At 37.3% G+C, this 18,247-nt stretch overlaps 1 protein-coding gene across 5 annotated transcripts in view; it reads left to right on the top strand.

Annotated features, from left to right (window-relative positions):
* Positions 1–18,247, top strand: part of SMAP1 (small ArfGAP 1) — a 194,587-nt gene that overhangs the window by 88,640 nt on the left and 87,700 nt on the right. For all 5 annotated transcript variants that reach the window (XM_004044271.5, XM_055391427.2, XM_055391429.2 and 2 more), the window contains 2 exons: positions 604–689; positions 17,085–17,160. In XM_004044271.5, coding sequence (XP_004044319.1) covers positions 604–689; positions 17,085–17,160 — 162 coding nt within the window. The remainder of the gene's footprint in view (positions 1–603; positions 690–17,084; positions 17,161–18,247) is intronic.

An 18,247-nucleotide genomic window follows, 5' to 3' on the forward strand; every position in this document is an offset into this window, starting at 1 on the left:
TTTCTATGAACTGAACTTATATGTAAAGTTTGGGCATTAGGCACAATTTATTAGTAGGGTTTTGTAGGGAAACTCCTCAAAGGGATTATTATTAATAACTCAAAAGAAATTAATACATTTTTACAGAGTTTTAGGTCAGCACTGTTTCTCTTTTATCTGGCCTTCATTGTGATCTTGATTGTAAATCAGTAGAATCCCAGGGTATTTCAAAGCTCAAAAGAAAGAAAACTTGTCAGCCCTGGAAACGGGAGCATTGTTCAAGTGGTGCACTAGAAAAAATGGCAGTACTGCCTACAAACTATGAGGGAATTCACTGTTAGGAAGTAGTAAGTGTAAAGGTGGTACTGTTTTCACAAAAAAAGACATTTAGATTATGGACTATGGATCAACATACGTTGATAAATGTGAAGGATTAAAAATATGCTTCTGTTTTAACTTGAGTGATTAATTTCGTAGTTGTGATTTAAATTATATTTCTAAGGAGAATATATATTGGAAATAATAAATTATTTGGTATTTGTGTATATGTATGTATGTGTATGTATGTGCAGGAATCACTTTTTAATGTTTATGTGAGTAATTAAAAAAATTTTTTTATTATAGTGCATGCAAGATATGGGAAATACTAAAGCAAGACTGCTCTATGAAGCCAATCTTCCAGAGAACTTTCGAAGACCACAGACAGATCAGTATCCTTTAAAACTTATTTGTTTTGAGTTTAAAAAACATTGACTCATTTTTACAGTTCATATTTTATCTGTTAGTATTTAGGAAGATGTGAACTTTATCACGCTACTGTTCATTAAAGATAGAAATTGACTTGCTGTGAGCTGTGCTTTGTATATGGTAGGTTTTTAGTAGGAATTTGGCACACATTACCTAATTACATAAAAATACACGATACATATGGTATTTAGATGTGATTACAGACCCCTGATTCACAATGATTATTTGACTTAACGATTTTTCCACTTCATGATGGTGAGAAAGCAGTATGCGTTTGGTAGAAACTGTACTTTGAGTACTAGTGTAACCATTCTGTTTTCACATTCAGTACAGTATTCAGTAAATTACATGAGATATTCAGTACTTTATTAAAAATATGCTTTGTGTTAGAAGATTTTGCTCAACTGTAGGCTAATGTTAGTGTTCTGAGCACATTTAATGTAGGCGAGGCTAGGCTATGTTTGGTAGATTAGGTGTATTAAATGCATTTTTGACTTAAAATATTTTCAACTTAGGATGGGTTTACTGGGGCCTAACCCATTGTAAGTTGAGGGGCATCTCCGTTACTAAGTGTAAAGTGTTATGACTGATTCTTCTTGATTGTTCTCCATCTCTCAGTTGGAAAGTATATGCTGTTTATTATTTTAGACTGTTACTAGAAACTTGATTTGTAAGCATCCTGAGTATGTTAGAAATCATTTCCATATATTCTTTGATTACCTTTATATAGTAGTTGTATTTATGTGAGGCATTGTGGCATTTAGAAGGCAAATTACATAGTATTTTTTACATAGCGTAAATTCTGAGTAATTTACACTACTGACACTCTGTTGTAGGTTGCACAACTATGTTTGCTTTATGAATCCACCTTTATGAGTGGATAGAATTGTTTCCCACATAATCCACCTTTATGAGTGGATAGAATAGTTTCCCATGAAAACATTTTAATATGTTTTTTATGTTTGCTAAATATAAAATCATAATTCTGTAGGATTTTTATAACTCATAGTTTAAAAAAGCAGCTCATCAAAATTGTGCTGCTTTATAAATAAGATTATCTGATTAATTGTAGGTATGTGGATTCTGTTTGAAGGTAACATTTGTGACTTTGACAATAAAATGTAGTTTATTAAAGATCAATTATATTGTACCCATTTGTATAGTAAAACAATTTGTGTGGCCAGTGGAAGAAATATCTTTTCTCACACAGAGATATAGGTCATTATATATTTATTTCCACATTTGGACAGAAACCTTTTAAATTATAATTGAGAAGTTAGTAATTTGTATTTGGCATTTTCTGTTTCTGCTAGCCCCACTCCTTTCTCACAAATTTAGCAGTCTGATATCTGAGGCTGTATTTGTTATAGAAAGTTTGCAGGGTTAATGGTAGAAGGTTCATTTCAGGTATAAAAAATTGTGTGAGTAAAAGTATGGAGGTATGAGAGAACATGACCTTTTAGGTCAGAAGAAGCTTGGAAGGTATTTTGGTCCAAATTGTGAAGGGTTTTCAGTATGATGTAGAGTAGTTTAGACCTCATTTCATTGGCCCAAGTGTTTAAAAACACATGAAGGATTTTGAAGCAGGAGAAACATTAGAAACATTAACTTCCACTGTAAGGAAGAATAGTTGGAGGTGGGAGGAGAGCCTAGAAGCAGAGAGACCATGTGAAATACTTGTACAGCCCAAAATTAGCAATGACAGTCTAAGTTAGATAGTGGCATTGGGAATGGGCAGGATTAAATTGGAGAGATTGGAAACAAGTTGGGAAAGCTACGTTAAGATTGGCTTTGGTTCCGAGGGAGTCACTAAAATAACCCTGAAATTTCTAGCTTGGTTGACCATAAAGCTTATTCACTGGGAGAAGGAATTCATTACCAGCAGGAGGATTAAGAGTTAGAAATGAAAGATAATGAGCCATGCTTTCTTACTTTGGGAAGATTGATACTTCTGTTACACATATACATGGAGTTACCCCATTTGGTGGCTGGAAACATGAGTCTGGACCCTAGAAGAGAGCAGTACATTCAGATTGAGGAGTCACTTAGCATGTAGGTGATGATATAAAGTGCTGGGTCAGGTTATGTTTACCTAGGGCAGCAGTCCTTTATTTTGCAGATTTTATTGAGAATCCTGAGAATTCTTTTCCTTCTCTGGAAAAGGAAAGCCTGTGGCTGAATCCTGAAGAATAAAGCATGGTAGAAGGAAAAAGAGCCCAGCATACAAATCAGCATTGTAGGTGGTTGTTACCAGCTGCTTGCTGGTTACATTAATTTATTCCCTCTTTTTTTGCCCCCCACTCACTAGGCTGAGTTGATACATATGACCCCTCAAATTGAAGAATCCTCCTTTTCTGGAGGTTTGTGTCTGTGGCAGGGTGGGGAGGTTGGGTTGGGTTGGATTTTTTGGGTGTCCGTTGAATATAACAGGGTAAATTACTTGACGTTTTTGAAAATTTTGGTTTCATCCTTTATGTGTTACCTATGCATGAGAGTAGCTTCCAAGTTATTTAATTTATTACACTGATTCCATATTGTTTTCAAATTATCATGAAGGATATTGAGGGCAGGACAGTATATATCTTCTTGGTATCCTCACTTATTGAACTATTCTATGCACCATTTTGTGTAGGTTGGTAGGAATACTATTTCTTCATTACCACCAATTTTATGATGCACCTTAGAGAGCTTAAGTGCTAATGAGATATTGCATTATTAGTTCTGTTATCTTGGCTGATATATTTTAAAATATTTGGTCATTTTCTATAGACTTCAGGAAAGATGAGATTTTTATAGTGAATTGATTGGTGTCTATATTGGTAAATCCTTGACATTCGACACAGTGAAGATATAATACTGGAAACAACAGCTGTAATAACTTTACTGCTTAATAAGCGTTTGCCCTATGCCAAGCCCTGGCCATGGCATTTTATGTACATTATCTTTTTTATTTCTCAAAATAACTCGGTGACATAGAGCATAATATTTTCTTTTGTGGGGAGTGGGGTGGGAAGGATGAGATGCTCAAAGAGCTATTAAGAAACTTCCTAAAGCCTCCAGACTTTCCCTCCTGTATTGGGACACTTGAGTATTATTTAATGGTGGTAGTCTGAGTAAAATCAGTGCTGCCACATTTAAGTCTTGATTGCCTTTGAAAATAGGGTTATTATAATTTGGCACTCTTGGCAGCTAGATTGTAAGATCTAGGTGAAGATTTCAACTTTTCATTACCTGGTATGATTTATGTTAGGCTTTTGGATTAACTATATATTTGCTGTTGTTACCTCAGTCATTCTTATTTAATTTTTCAAACTAAATGTTACTCCTTTTTACAAATTATGGTCATATTTATGTGAGGTATTGATCTTTATTGTTCATATGGTTGTCAGACTTGTTTAAAGAGGGTCTTTGTCTAACATGTTTGAGCTAGATGATTACTTATGTTAAGAGTATAAGATGACAGTTCTTGGACCATGAGACTAGTCCCCATATCTAATGTAATCTGTAGCCTTTAAAAAAATTACCTTGGTTATTATAACAACACTTTTTATTCTTTTAATTATGAAACACTGTAATTTGGAGGTTTTGTAGGGAGAGGCTGGTAAGAAAACCGGCTTGCCTTTCTCTCTCCCTCCCTCCAGTCTTTCCTTTCATCTATCCATCTTTCTAAAGCTCATTGCTCTTTGAAAAGCCTAACATTTCTGTAGTTTTATAGATATAAATATAGTTGTCTCATCCCTAGAGCAAGTATAACCAAACTAAGTTAAACTCATATAATATGGGACCTCATTGCATTCTTAACAAGATTTGTCACTTTTTAAAAAGCTTTGCAATTTACAAAAGTTATGCAAAAGCTGCTATGAAAGTGTAATTTCTAATGTGGGATGTGGTTAATTATAGGCTGCATGTCCTAGTGCATGACAAATGATAAAGCTTTACATTAAGCTTTTCATTATTAGGATATTTTGTCTTATCTAAAAAACTTCAATTACTTCAGTTCCATGAGATCTATTGTGTACCAAAGCTAATCAGCAGTTCTCCTTTGAGCTTTTCAAAGTTTTACTGCTGTCAGTGCTGTGTGTCTGAAACTGGAAGATTTTCTTCTTTGGGAGTAGATATTAATTTAGTTGTCTTTCAAATGGTATATTTTTAAAGAAAAGAAAAAAATCTTAAAATATATAAATACATGTTAAAAGATAAAGTGTATAATAATGTTGAAATTTTTCTAGGCTTGTATAGTACCAATTGTTAGTTTTGGGGACAGGGAGAATTAGGGGTGCTGTACTGAGTGCTTTATAACTGTAGGCATGGGGAAGATTCTGGGATAGTTTGATATTGTTTACTAAGTAATTCCCAAATTAAAACTTGAACTGTTATTATAATAATGTATTTCTTATCTGACTCCCTGAAAATATTATTGTTCTGTTTCTAATTTTTTGGGTTGTATTATTGATCTATGTCAGTATAACTAAGTCCTTATATCTCAAATGACTTCTGGAGACTGTAAAATGAAGATAAATAGTTCCTGATCTCCAGATTCATTGGTTCTTTTGTTGTCATTTCTCATTTACTCATCTGTTTAAACTTGATGGTATGCAAGCCATCTTAGCCCTCAATACAGTAATTCTGTTTCCTCTTGCTACCGTGGACCCTATCTTTTAAGTGATTTGCCTATCAGAATACCTTTGTTAATAATAAGAGCTAAAACTTAAATAACACTATGTACCATCTACTATTTTAGTTGTTTAGATACTATTGGCTTATTTAATTCTTATAATAATCCTATGAGATGATACTGGTATTATCCCCATTTTAAAGGTGATGAAACCGAGGCACCAAAGTATATAAAAATAAAACTAAATTCTTACGTTAAATTCTTACTGTTAGATACTATACTAAGTGCTTTATGTATATCTTAATCTTCAAACTCTTGTCAACCTTGTGAGGTGAGTATTACTATCTTTTTTACATATCTAGGTATAGGTTCAATAGATCAGCTAACTTAAAGGTCACAATAACTGCCGGTGTAATAATAAGTGCCTACCTGTACTGGAAATGAGGCTGTACATTGGAGACTATCTTCTTTGAGAATGTCAACATATAATGCAAAACTAAGGTAAAAATTTCCTTCGAAAATCTTTAGATTGTTTATGATGACAGTTTACAGACACATGTCCCCCTAATAATCCATTTAGCTGTTCTTTGCCCTCTAGTACTGAATAGAATTCAGGAATCAGTAACTACAGGCCCATGAGCTAGCTGCCTGTTTTTGTAAATAAGGTTTTATTAGAACCCAGCCATGTACATTCATTTATGAATGTTCTGTGGTCGCTTTGGAGAGCTATGAAGGGACAGTTGAGTAATTGAAACATAGACCAACTGTCCCACACAGCCTAAAACATTTACTTTCTGGGCCTTTAAGGAAAAGTTTGCCAACCCCTGGGATAAATAACTGTTTCTTTAGGTGAACTAACAGTACAGAATTAGCTTGCATTTGGGACCTTGTACAAAAATATACAAGGACTGTGTGAGACATTCTTGCAGTAGGAGGCACATAGGAACTGAGAGCAACCAAAGATATAGCATGTTTTCCAAACTAGATTTCTTCCTTGGGTGACTCCATGGAATTTAAAAATTCACTTTGTAGTGTACTTGGATTGCCTTTTAAAAAGTATAAAAAGTGATCTTATGTTAATAATTAGGAAGGTTCTAGTAAGTTCTTCTACCCTAATGCTTTATTTTTATATCTTTGAAAAACACTATGTACCAAACATACCAACTTTGGCTCCTTATAATTTTTAAAAAATGTATACTTCTTAGAGATAAGTTCTGAAAGGATTTCTTATTGTAAACAGAAGAGAGACTCTCAACTGCATTTGAATTATTATATAAAATACATTAAATATAAATTAAGATTTCACAGATACATGTTATTTTGGAAAATTCACAGCAACATACAATTTTACCAGATGTTAGTATTGTATTCAACTCCAGAAGATTGTATACTTAACATAGTTAACTTTCGCAAACTCAGTATTTGTAAAACCATCGTAGTATTCTACATAGGAATACCTTGTTTTATTGCATGTTGCTTTATTTGCACTGTACAGATATTACTTTTTTTTTTTTTTACGAATTGAATGTTGTGGCAACCCTATGCAAAGCAAGTCTGTTGGAGCCATATTTTCCAACAGCACATGTTTACTTTGGGTCTCCGTGTCACACTTTGGTAGTTCTTGGAATATTTCAAACTTTTTTATTAGTAGTATATCTTTATGGTGATCTGTCATCAGTGATCTTTAATGTTACTGTTGTAATTGTTTCAGGGCACTGGGAACTGCACCAGTGTAAGGTGGCAAATGTTATAACAAAATTATAACATAAATGCATGTTTTTAATTAATTTATAAAAGTTTGCATTCTGACTACACTGATCAGCTTTTCCCTTTCTTTTCCTCTGCACTCCGTATTCTGTGATACAACATTAACACCTACAGTAACTTCTAAGTGTTCTAGTAAAAGAAAGAGTCTCACCTTGCTCATTTTAAATCAAAAAGCTATAATAGAAAGGATTAAGCTAGTGAGGAAGGCATGTGGAAAGCAAAAATAGGCTGAAAGCTAGGCCTATTGCACCAAATAGTCAAGTTGTGAATGCAAAGGAAAAATTCTTGAAGGAAATTAAAAAGTGCTACTCTAGTAAACACATGAATAATAAAAAAGCAAAACAGCCTTTTTGCTGATATGGAGAAAGTTGGAGTGGTTTGGATAGAAGTTCAAACCAGCCACAACATTTCCTTAAGCCAAAGCCTAATCCTTAACAAAGCTTTAACTCTCTTCAATTCTGTGAAGGCTGAGAGTGATGAGGAAGCCTCAGATGAAAAGTTTGAAGCTAGCATAGGTTGAGTCATGAGTTTGTGTTTTTGTTTTGTCTGTTGTTTTGACAGGTTCTCACTGTGTCATCCAGGCTGGAATGCAGTGGGGCAGTCAACTCACTGCAGCCTCTGTGTCCTGGGCTCAAGCGATCCTTCTGCCTCAGCCTCCTGAGTAGCTGGAACTACACATGCACACTACCATGCCCAGCTAATTTTTTTTTTTTTTTTTTTTTTTGCAAAGATGGGCTTGCTATATTGCCCAGGCTGTTCTTCAACTCCCAGGCTTAAGTAATCCTCCTGCCTTACCCTCTCAAAGTGCTAGAATTACACATATGAGCCACTGTTCCCAGCCTGGTTCATGAAGTTTAAGAAAAGAAGCCATCTGCAGAACATAAAAATCAAGATGAAGAGCAAGTTATCCAGAAGATGTAACTAAGATAATTGATGAAGGTGACTACACTAAACAACACATTTTCAGTGGAGACTAAGCAGCCTTCTGTTGGAAGAAGATGCCATCGAGGACATTCATACTGGAGAAGTGAAGTCAGTGCCTGGCTTCAACGCTTCAAGACAGGCTGACTTTCTTGTTAGGAAAATGCAGCTGGTGACTTTAAGTTGAAGCTAATGTTTATTTACTATTTTGAAAATCCTACGGCCCTTAAGAATTAAGCTACATCTATTCTGCCTGTGCTCTCTAAGTGGAACAACAGAGCCTGGGTGACAGCACATCTGTTTACAGCATGGTTTACTGAATACATTAAGTCCACCGTTGAGACCTGCTGCTCAGAAAGAAAGAATTTTTTTCAAAGTATTACTGTTCATTGACAATGCTGCTAGTAACCCAAGAGCTCTGATGGAGATATACAAACATGTTGTTTCATGCCTGTCAGTACAACATCTGTTCTGCAGCCCATGGATAAAGGAGTAGTTTTACTTTCAAGTGTTTTTTTTTTTTTTTTTTTTTTCTGACAGGGTCTCACTCCATTGCCCAGGCTGGAATGCAGTGGTGTGATCATAGTTCACTGCAGCCCTGACTTTCCAGGCTCAGGTGATCCTTCCACCTCAGCGTCCTGAGTATTTGGGACTACAGGCACACCACTACCACACCCAGCTGATTTTTGTATTTTTTTGTAGAGATGGAATTTTGCCATGTTGCCAGGCTGGTCTTGAGCTCCTCGGCTCAAGCGATCAGCCCACCTGGGCCTCCCAAAGTGCTGGGATTACAGGCAAGAGCCATTTTGCCCAGCCAGAAAACTTGTCTTTATAAACAGCGTCCAATTATTCCTCTTAATAAATGGAATGTTTAGATTTTCTGTCCAGCTTGCGTCCCTGGCCCACTGTGAGTGCTTTCATAATGCCCCAATTCTTTTCATATCCACCATATAGAGCCTCACTTAATGTCTTTGATAGGTTCTTAGAAACCACGACTTTAAGCAAAATGACATATAATGAAACCGGTTTTACCCTAGGCTAGTTGATATAAACAAAAGTTAAGTTCCTATGGCATATTTCTGGTCACAAATATATGACATTTCTAAATAAAGACCCATAACATGTCTAATACCAAAGTTTGAAATAAATGTGAGTTATATACATACATTTAAGGAAGACTAGTAAAAACAAGTGAGATAATTATTTACCCAATTTTTAGTGAATCTATGAGTGATAGTCATAGTGGTGGTGGGTCAAATCAAGGAATAAATGTTTGTAAAGCAAAAATTGTATTGAGCACCTCCTACCATCATGAAGTTGAAAAACAACAAATATGATGGGCTTCCTGAGCACTTTCTTACCACATCATTTATTTATTGTGCATTTGTATGATTGTATAGTTGACAAATTTTTATTTTACAATAATTTGTATTTATTCATTCACTTTTCTTTTTTTATTTATTTTTTATTTATTTTTATTTTTATTTTGTTATTATTATACTTTAAGTTTTAGGGCACATGTGCACAACGTGCAGTTTAGTTACATATGTATACTTGTGCCATGTTGGTGTGCTGCACCCATTAACTCGTCATTTAGCATTAGGTATATCTCCTAAAGCTATCCCTCTCCCCTCCCCCCACCCCACAACATCCCCAGAGTGTGATGTTCCCCTTCCTCTGTCCATGTGTTCTCATTGTTCAATTCCCACCTATGAGTGAGAATATGCAGTGTTTGGTTTTTTGTTCTTGCGATAGTTTACTGAGAATGATGATTTCCAATTTCATCCATGTCCCTACAAAGGACATGAACTCATCATTTTTTATGGCTGCATAGTATTCCATGGTGTATATGCGCCACATTTTCTTAATCCAGTCTATCATTGTTGGACATTTGGGTTGGTTCCAAGTCTTTGCTATTGTGAACAGTGCCTCAATAAACACACGTGGGCATGTGTCTTTATAGTAGCATGATTTATAGTACTTTGGGTACATACCCAGTAATGGGATGGCTGGGTCAAATGGTATTTCTAGTTCTAGATCCCTGAGGAATCAACACACTGACTTCCACAATGGTTGAACTAGTGTACAGTCCCACCAACAGTGTAAGAGTGTTCCTATTTCTCCATATCCTCTCCAGCACCTGTTGTTTCCTGACTTTTTAATGATCGCCATTCTAACTGGTGTGAGATGGTATCTCATTGTGGTTTTGATTTGCATTTCACTGACGGGCAGTGATAGTGAGCATTTTTTCATGTGTTTTTTGGCTGCATAAATGTCTTCTTTTGAGAAGTGTCTGTTCCTGTCCTTTGCCCACTTTTTGATGGGGTGGTTTGTTTTTTTCTTGTAAATTTGTTTGAGTTCATTGTAGATTCTGGTTATTAGCCCTTTGTCAGATGAATAGGTTGCAAAAATTTTCGCCCATTTTGTAGGTTGCCTGTTCACTCTGATGGTAGTTTCTTTTGCTGTGCAGAAGCTCTTTAATTAGATCCCATTTGTCAATTTTGGCTTTTGTTGCCATTGCTCTTGGTGTTTTAGACATGAAGTCCTTGCCCATGCCTATGTCCTGAATCATAATGCCTAGGTTTTCTTCCAGGGCTTTTATGGTTTTAGGTCTAATGTTTAAGTCTTTAATCCATCTTGAATTAATTTTTGTATAAGGTATAAGGAAGGGATCCAGTTTCAGCTTTCTACATATGGCTAGCCAGTTTTCCCAGCATCATTTATTAAAAAGGGAATCGTTTCCCCATTGCTCCTTTTCTCAGGTTTGTCAAAGATCAGATAGCTGTAGATATGCGGCATTATTTCTGAGGGCTCTGTTCTGTTCCATTGATCTAGATCTCTGTTTTGGTACCAGTACCATGCTGTTTTGGTTACTGTAGCCTTGTAGTATAGTTTGAAGTCAGGTAGCATGATGCCTCCAGCTTTGTTCTTTTGGCTTAGGATTGACTTGGCGATGCGGGCTCTTTTTTGGTTCCATATGAACTTTAAAGTAGTTTTTTCCAATTCTGTGAAGAAAGTCATTGGTAGCTGGATGGGGATGGCATTGAATCTATAAATTACCTTGGGCAGTATGGCCATTTTCATGATACTGACTCTTCCTACCCATGAGCATGGAATGTTCTTCCATTTGTTTGCATCCTCTTTTATTTCATTGAGCAGTGGTTTGTAGTTCTCCTTGAAGAGGTCCTTCACATCCCTTGTAAGTTGGATTCCTAAGTATTTTATTCTCTTTGAAGCAACTGTGCATGGGAGTTCACTCATGATTTGGCTCTCTGTTTGTCTGTTATTGGTGTATAAGAATGCTTGTGATTTTTGTACATTGATTTTGTATCCTGAGACTCTGCTGAAGTTGCTTATCAGCTTAAGGAGATTTTGGGCTGAGACAATGGGGTTTTGTAGATATACAATCATGTCATCTGCAAACAGGGACAATTTGACTTCGTCTTTTCCTAACTGAATATCCTTTATTTCCTTCTCCTGCCTAATTGCCCTGGCCAGAACTTCCAACACTATGTTGAATAGGAGTGGTGAGAGAGGGCATCCGTGTCTTGTGCCAGTTTTCAAAGGGAATGCTTCCAGTTTTTGCCCATTCAGTATGATATTGGCTGTGGGTTTGTCATAGATAGCTCTTATTATTTTGAGATACGTCCCACCAATACCTAATTTATTGAGAGTTTTTAGCATGAAGGGTTGTTGAATTTTGTCAAAGGCCTTTTCTGCATCTATTGAGATAATCATGTGGTTTTTGTCTTTGGTTCTGTTTATATGCTGGATTACATTTATTGATTTGTGTATATTGAACCAGCCTTGCATCCCAGGGATGAAGCCCACTTGATCATGGTGGATAAGCTTTTTGATGTGCTGCTGGATTCGGTTTGCCAGTATTTTATTGAGGATTTTTCCATCAATGTTCATCAAGGAGATTGGTCTAAAATTCTCTTTTTTGGTTGTGTCTCTGCCCGGCTTTGGTATCAGGATGATGCTGGCCTCATAAAGGATTCCCTCTTTTTCTATTGATTGGAATAGTTTCAGAAGGAATGGTACCAGTTCCTCCTTGTACCTCTGGTAGAATTCGGCTGTGAATCCATCTGGTCCTGGACTCTTTTTAGTTGGTAAGCTATTGATTATTGCCACAATTTCAGAGCCTGTTATTGGTCTATTCAGAGAGTCAACTTCTTCCTGGTTTAGTCTTGGAAGGGTGTATGTGTCGAGGAATTTATCCATTTCTTCTAGATTTTCTAGTTTATTTGCACAGAGGTGTTTGTCGTATTCTATGATGGTAGTTTGTATTTCTGTGGGATCGGTGGTGATATCCCCTTTATCATTTTTTATTGCATCTATTTGATTCTTCTCTCTTTTCTTCTTTATTAGTCTTGCTAGTGGTCTATCTATTTTGTTGATCTTTTCAAAAAACCAGCTCCTGGATTCATTGATTTTTTGAAGGGTTTTTGTGTCTCTATTTCCTTCAGTTCTGCTCTGATTTTAGTTATTTCTTGCCTTCTGCTAGCTTTTGAATGTGTTTGCTCTTGCTTTTCTAGTTCTTTTAATTGTGATATTAGGGTGTCACTTTTGGATCTTTCCTGCTTTCTCTTGTGGGCATTTAGTGCTATAAATTTCCCTCTACACACGGCTTTGAATGTGTCCCAGAGATTCTGGTATGTTGTGTCTTTGTTCTCGTTGGTTTCAAAGAACATCTTTATTTCTGCCTTCATTTCGTTATGTACCCAGTAGTCATTCAGGAGCAGGTTGTTCAGTTTCCATGTAGTTGAGTGGTTTTGAGTGAGTTTCTTAATCCTGAGTTCTAGTTTGATTGCACTGTGGTCTGAGAGAAAGTTCGTTATAATTTCTGATCTTTCACATTTGCTGAGGAGAGCTTTACTTCCAACTATGTGGTCAATTTTGGAATAGGTGTGGTGTGGTGCTGAAAAAAATGTATATTCTGTTGATTTGGGGTGGAGAGGTCTGTAGATGTCTATTAGGTCCACTTGGTGCAGAGCTGAGTTCAATTCGTGGGTATCCTTGTTAACTTTCTGTCTCGTTGATCTGTCTAATGTTGACAGTGGGGTGTTAAAGTCTCCCGTTATTATTGTGTGGGAGTCTAAGTCTCTTTGTAGGTCACTCAGGACTTGCTTTATGAATCTGGGTGCTCCTGTATTGGGTGCATATATATTTAGGTTAGTTAGCTCTTCTTGTTGAATTGATCCCTTTACCATTATGTAATGGTCTTCTTTGTCTCTTTTGATCTTTGTTGGTTTGAAGTCTGTTTTATCAGAGACTGGGATTGCAACCCCTGCCTTTTTTTGTTTTCCATTTGCTTGGTAGATCTTCCTCCATCCCTTTATGTTGAGCCTATGTGTGTCTCTGTACGTGAGATGGGTTTCCTGAATACAGCCCACTGATGGGTCTTGACTCTTTATCCATTTTCCCAGTCTGTGTCTTTTAATTGGAGCATTTAGCCCATTTACATTTAAAATTAATATTATTATGTGTTAATTTGATCCTGTCATTATGATGTTAGCTGGTTATTTTGCTCGTTAGTTGATGCAGTTTCTTCCTAGCCTTGAAGGTCTTTACAGTTTGGCATGTTTTTGCAGTGGCTGGTACCGGTTGTTCCTTTCCATGTTTAGTGCTTCCTTCAGGAGCTCTCTTAGGGCAGGCCTGGTGGTGACAAAATCTCTCAGGATTTGCTTGTCTGTAAAGGATTTTATTTCTCCTTCACTTATGAAGCTTAGTTTGGCTGGATATGAAATTCTGGCTTGAAAATTCTTTTAAGAATGTTGAATATTGGCCCCCACTCTCTTCTGGCTTGTAGAGTTTCTGCCGAGAGATCGGCTGTTAGTCTGATGGACATCCCTTTGTGGGTAACCTGACCTTTCTCTCTGGCTGCCCTTAACATTTTTTCCTTCATTTCAACTTTGGTGAATCTGACAATTATGTGTCTTGGAGTTGCTCTTCTCGAGGAGTATCTTTGTGGCGTTCTCTGTATTTCCTGGATCTGAATGTTGGCCCGCCTTGCTAGATTGGGGAAGTTCTCCTGGATAATATCCTGCAGAGTCTTTTCGAGCTTGGTTCCATTCTCCCCGTCACTTTCAGGTAGATCAATCAGACGTAGATTTCGTCTTTTCACATAGTCCCATATTTCTTGGAGACTTTGTTTGTTTCTTTTTATTCTTTTTTCTCTAAACTTCCCTTCTTGCTTCATTTCATTCATTTCATCTTCCATCACTGATACCCTTTCTTCCAGTTGATCACATCGGCTCCTGAGGTTTCTGCATTCTTCATGCAGTTCTCGAGCCCTGGCTTTCAGCTCCATGAGCTCTTTTAAGCACTTCTCTATATTGGTTATTCTAGTTCTACATTCGTCTTAATTTTTTTCAAAGTTTTCAACTTCTTTGCCTTTGGTTTGAATTTCCTCTTGTTGCTCGGAGTAGTTTGATCGTCTGAAGCCTTTTTCTCTCAACTTGTCAAAGTCATTCTCTGTCCACCATTGTTCCGTTGCTGATGAGGAGCTGCGTTCCTTTGGAGGACGAGAGGTGCTCTGCTTTTTAGAGTTTCCAGTTTTTCTGCTCTGTTTTTTCCCCATCTTTGTGGTTTTATCTACTTTTGGTCTTTGATGATGGTGACGTACAGATGGGTTTTTGGTGTGGATGTCCTCTCTGTTTGTTAGTTTTCCTTCTAACAGACAGGACCCTCAGCTGCAGGTCTGTTGGAGTTTGCTGGAGGTCCACTCCAGACCCTGTTTGCCTGGGTACCAGCAGCGGTGGCTACAGGACAGCAGATTTTCATGAACCATGAATGCTGCTGTCTGATCGTTCTTCTGGAAGTTTTGTCTCAGAGGAGTACCCGGCCGTGTGAGGTGACAGTCTGCCCCTACTGGGGGGTGCCTCCCAGTTAGGCTGCTCAGGGGTCAGGGGTCAGGGACCCACTTGAGGAGGCAGTCTGCCCATTCTCAGATCTCCAGCTGTGTGCTGGGAGCACCACTGTTCTCTTCAAAGCTGTCAGACAGGGATGTTTAAGTCTGCAGAGGTTACTGCTGTCTTTTTGTTTGTCTGTGCCCTGCCCCCAGAGATGGAGCCTACAGAGGCAGGCAGGCCTCCTTGAGCTGTGGTGGGCTCCACCCAGTCGGAGCTTCCAGGCTGCTTTGTTTACCTAGGCAAGCCTGGGCAATGGCGGGCACCCCTCCCCCAGCCTCCCTGCCGCCTTGCAGTTTGGTCTCAGACTGCTGTGCTAGCAATCAGCAAGACTCCGGGGGCGTAGGACCCTCCGAGCCAGGTGTGGTATATAACCTCCTGGTGCGCCGTTTTTTAAGCCCGTCGGAAAAGCGCAGTATTGGGGTGGGAGTGACCCGATTTTCCAGGTGCCGTCTGTCACCACTTTCTTTGACTAGGAAAGGGAACTCCCTGACCCTTTGCGCTTCCCGAGTGAGGCAATTCCTCTCCCTGCTTCCGCTCGCCCACGGTGTGCTGCACCCACTGTCCTGTGCGCACTGTCTGGTACTCCCTAGTGAGATGAACCCGGTACCTCAGATGGAAATGCAGAAATCACCCGTCTTCTGCGTCGCTCACACTGGGAGCTGTAGACCGGAGCTGTTCCATTTCGGCCATCTTGGCTCCAAAGAACTATTCATTCACTTTTCAACCTGCTTACTCCAGGTTAGGGTTGCTGGTGGCTGGAGCCTGTCCCGGCTGCTCAGGGCACAAGGTGGGAACCAACCTTGGACAGGACACTGTTCTATTGCAGGGTGCACTTACATATACCCACATTCACTCATACTGGGCCATTTAGACATGTGAAATAACCTGATGTGCATATCTTGGGGATATGAGATGAAACTTGAGTACCCATAGAAAACCCAAGTAGGTAGGGGAAAATTTGGAAAGTCTACACAGACAGTGGCTCGGGTAGAAATAAATTTTTTGTTTCATCAGTGTCGTAAGAAAACAACATTATTCTGGGACCTGTTGTGTGGTCTGTCATTACCTGTTGCCTCAACTGTCATTTTAAAAGGCTTTTTAAAAAATTTTTATGAATTGTTATTGACTGAAACTGTATTGTATTACCGCCCAGGTAACTTTTCTTTTGACTAGAATGATCCCCTTAACTTGGGGGATCCACAGAGATATTATATTTCAGTGTAATTGGGTTTTTTTCTGTAATTATGTGTGTTTTATGCATTGAAAAGAATTATCAGAAAGGAGTCTTCAGGCTTTACCTGAGTACCAAAGGAGCTCATGTCACTAAAGAGGTTTAGACCCCTTTAAGAATTTCCGTTTCAGTGGAATATGATGAGTGGTAAGAGAAGTTATCGATGTCACGTAACTCTAAACACTCAATCCCAGTATAAATTACTCATTCTATTTATAGGTAAGATGAGTCCAGACAACTTCAAGAATTTAAAGAAGACTAACGTTGGCTTTATCATCTTGACTTTTCCATTTCTCAACTTTGCAAGGATAAAATTGGCCACTGTTCTTCTAATACATGTGGAATCCTATATGATGTGCCCAGAGACAGCATATATAGTGGAAAAGAACATAGATATTGGAATCACAAGTGCTTAATCTTTCCAAGTTGCTGTTTCTTCATCTATGATATGGAACTAATAATATGCACATTCGTGGGGTGTGGGAGGAATTAAAGGACCCAAAGTATGTACAGCATATATAGTGTAGGATGTATGGCTCAGTGTGGGTACTTGCACAGATGTTAATTTCTTATACCAAAAACCCCAAATTAACCTGAATTGAATTTAAAGTGTGGTGATGCATTGATAGTGGTGGTGGTGATGTAGGAATTAAGAATTGTCATTTACTTTTCTTTCTAGAATTAGTTTGGATGAGTTTTGTTCAGTGAGAAAATTTCCTGAAAGAGGTAGACTTCTTTAAGAGAAAGAAAAGTAGTTTACAGAATGTAGTTGCAGAAATAATGTGAAAGAGAGCACAGATTGAGGAGTAGGAAAATTAAATTTAGAGTCCCAACTTTGTGGAGTGGAGTGAATAAAGGGAAGTGTACATATCACTGAATTCATGCTTTTCCTTAAGTTATCTGTTTTCAGAGCAGTGGAATTTTTCATCAGAGATAAATATGAAAAGAAGAAATACTACGATAAAAATGCCATAGCTATTACAAATGTAAGTAAAACCTTCATCTCTCATCAATTGTTGACTAGATCTCAAACTTTTAACATGCAATACAGCTTAATTTATTTATTGTGAAAACATACTAGTTGTATATATTTACATTTGAATATTGGAACTTTTTTGGTTATATAATGTTGAGCTCTTGTAGAGCAGAAGTCTTGATTTAGAAAGGAGCATATTCTAAATCTAATAACCACTTACATGGCATTTAATTAAGTTAATTTTTGAAATTTGCAAAAAAGCTAGAACCACTAATTGAAAATGGTGGGAGAGAAATTTTTTCCCCTAGAATCTAGAAATGTATGAAAAAGAAAAAAGGCAAATATGTCTTCCTCTAAGGGCTTTCTTTGGTTGGTCCATTGAGAAATGAAACCAGTAGCCCAGGAATATATTAAAACATGACATTTACATTTGTTATTAGCAAGCATTTTGATACTCCTAATAGTTAAGTCAAATAGTAATCAAATACCATCAGGTACCCATAACAACGTTTCAGTCAATGACAGACTGTATATACAACGTTGGTCCTATAAGTTTATAATCCCTTATTTTTACTGTACTCTGTTTAGATATATCTGCATACACAGATACTTACCATTGTGTTAGAATTGCCTACAGTATTCACTATAGTAACATGCAGTACAGGTTTGTAGCCTGGGAGTAATAGATGTTACCATATTACGTAAGTATGTAGTAGGTTGTACCATCTAGGTTTGTATGAGCGCACTCGATGATGTTTGCACGATGATGCTGTCATGTAATGATATGTTTCTCAGAATGTATCCCAATTGTTAAATGACACAGGACTGTTATGTTTTATCAGCTGTTTCTTTTTAGTTTTTTAAAAATTTTCTCATCCAAGTTAATTATAGTCTAAGGCTAATTGCCTTTATTGTTGAAATCATTTTTGGACTTTGATTCCTAGATTGGTAAGCTATAAACCAGTTAATCTTTTGGTGAAGTCATATGTCAAGCAATTTAGATACTATGGAAATAGATTCATCTCATTTTACATACAAACTGGTTTCATATTTGGCCCATATGGAGAAGCAATATATTAAAAATTCAGTAAAATCCT

This window comes from Gorilla gorilla, chromosome 5 (genome assembly GCF_029281585.2).
Source record: "Gorilla gorilla gorilla isolate KB3781 chromosome 5, NHGRI_mGorGor1-v2.1_pri, whole genome shotgun sequence".
Classification (NCBI taxonomy): domain Eukaryota; kingdom Metazoa; phylum Chordata; class Mammalia; order Primates; family Hominidae; genus Gorilla; species Gorilla gorilla.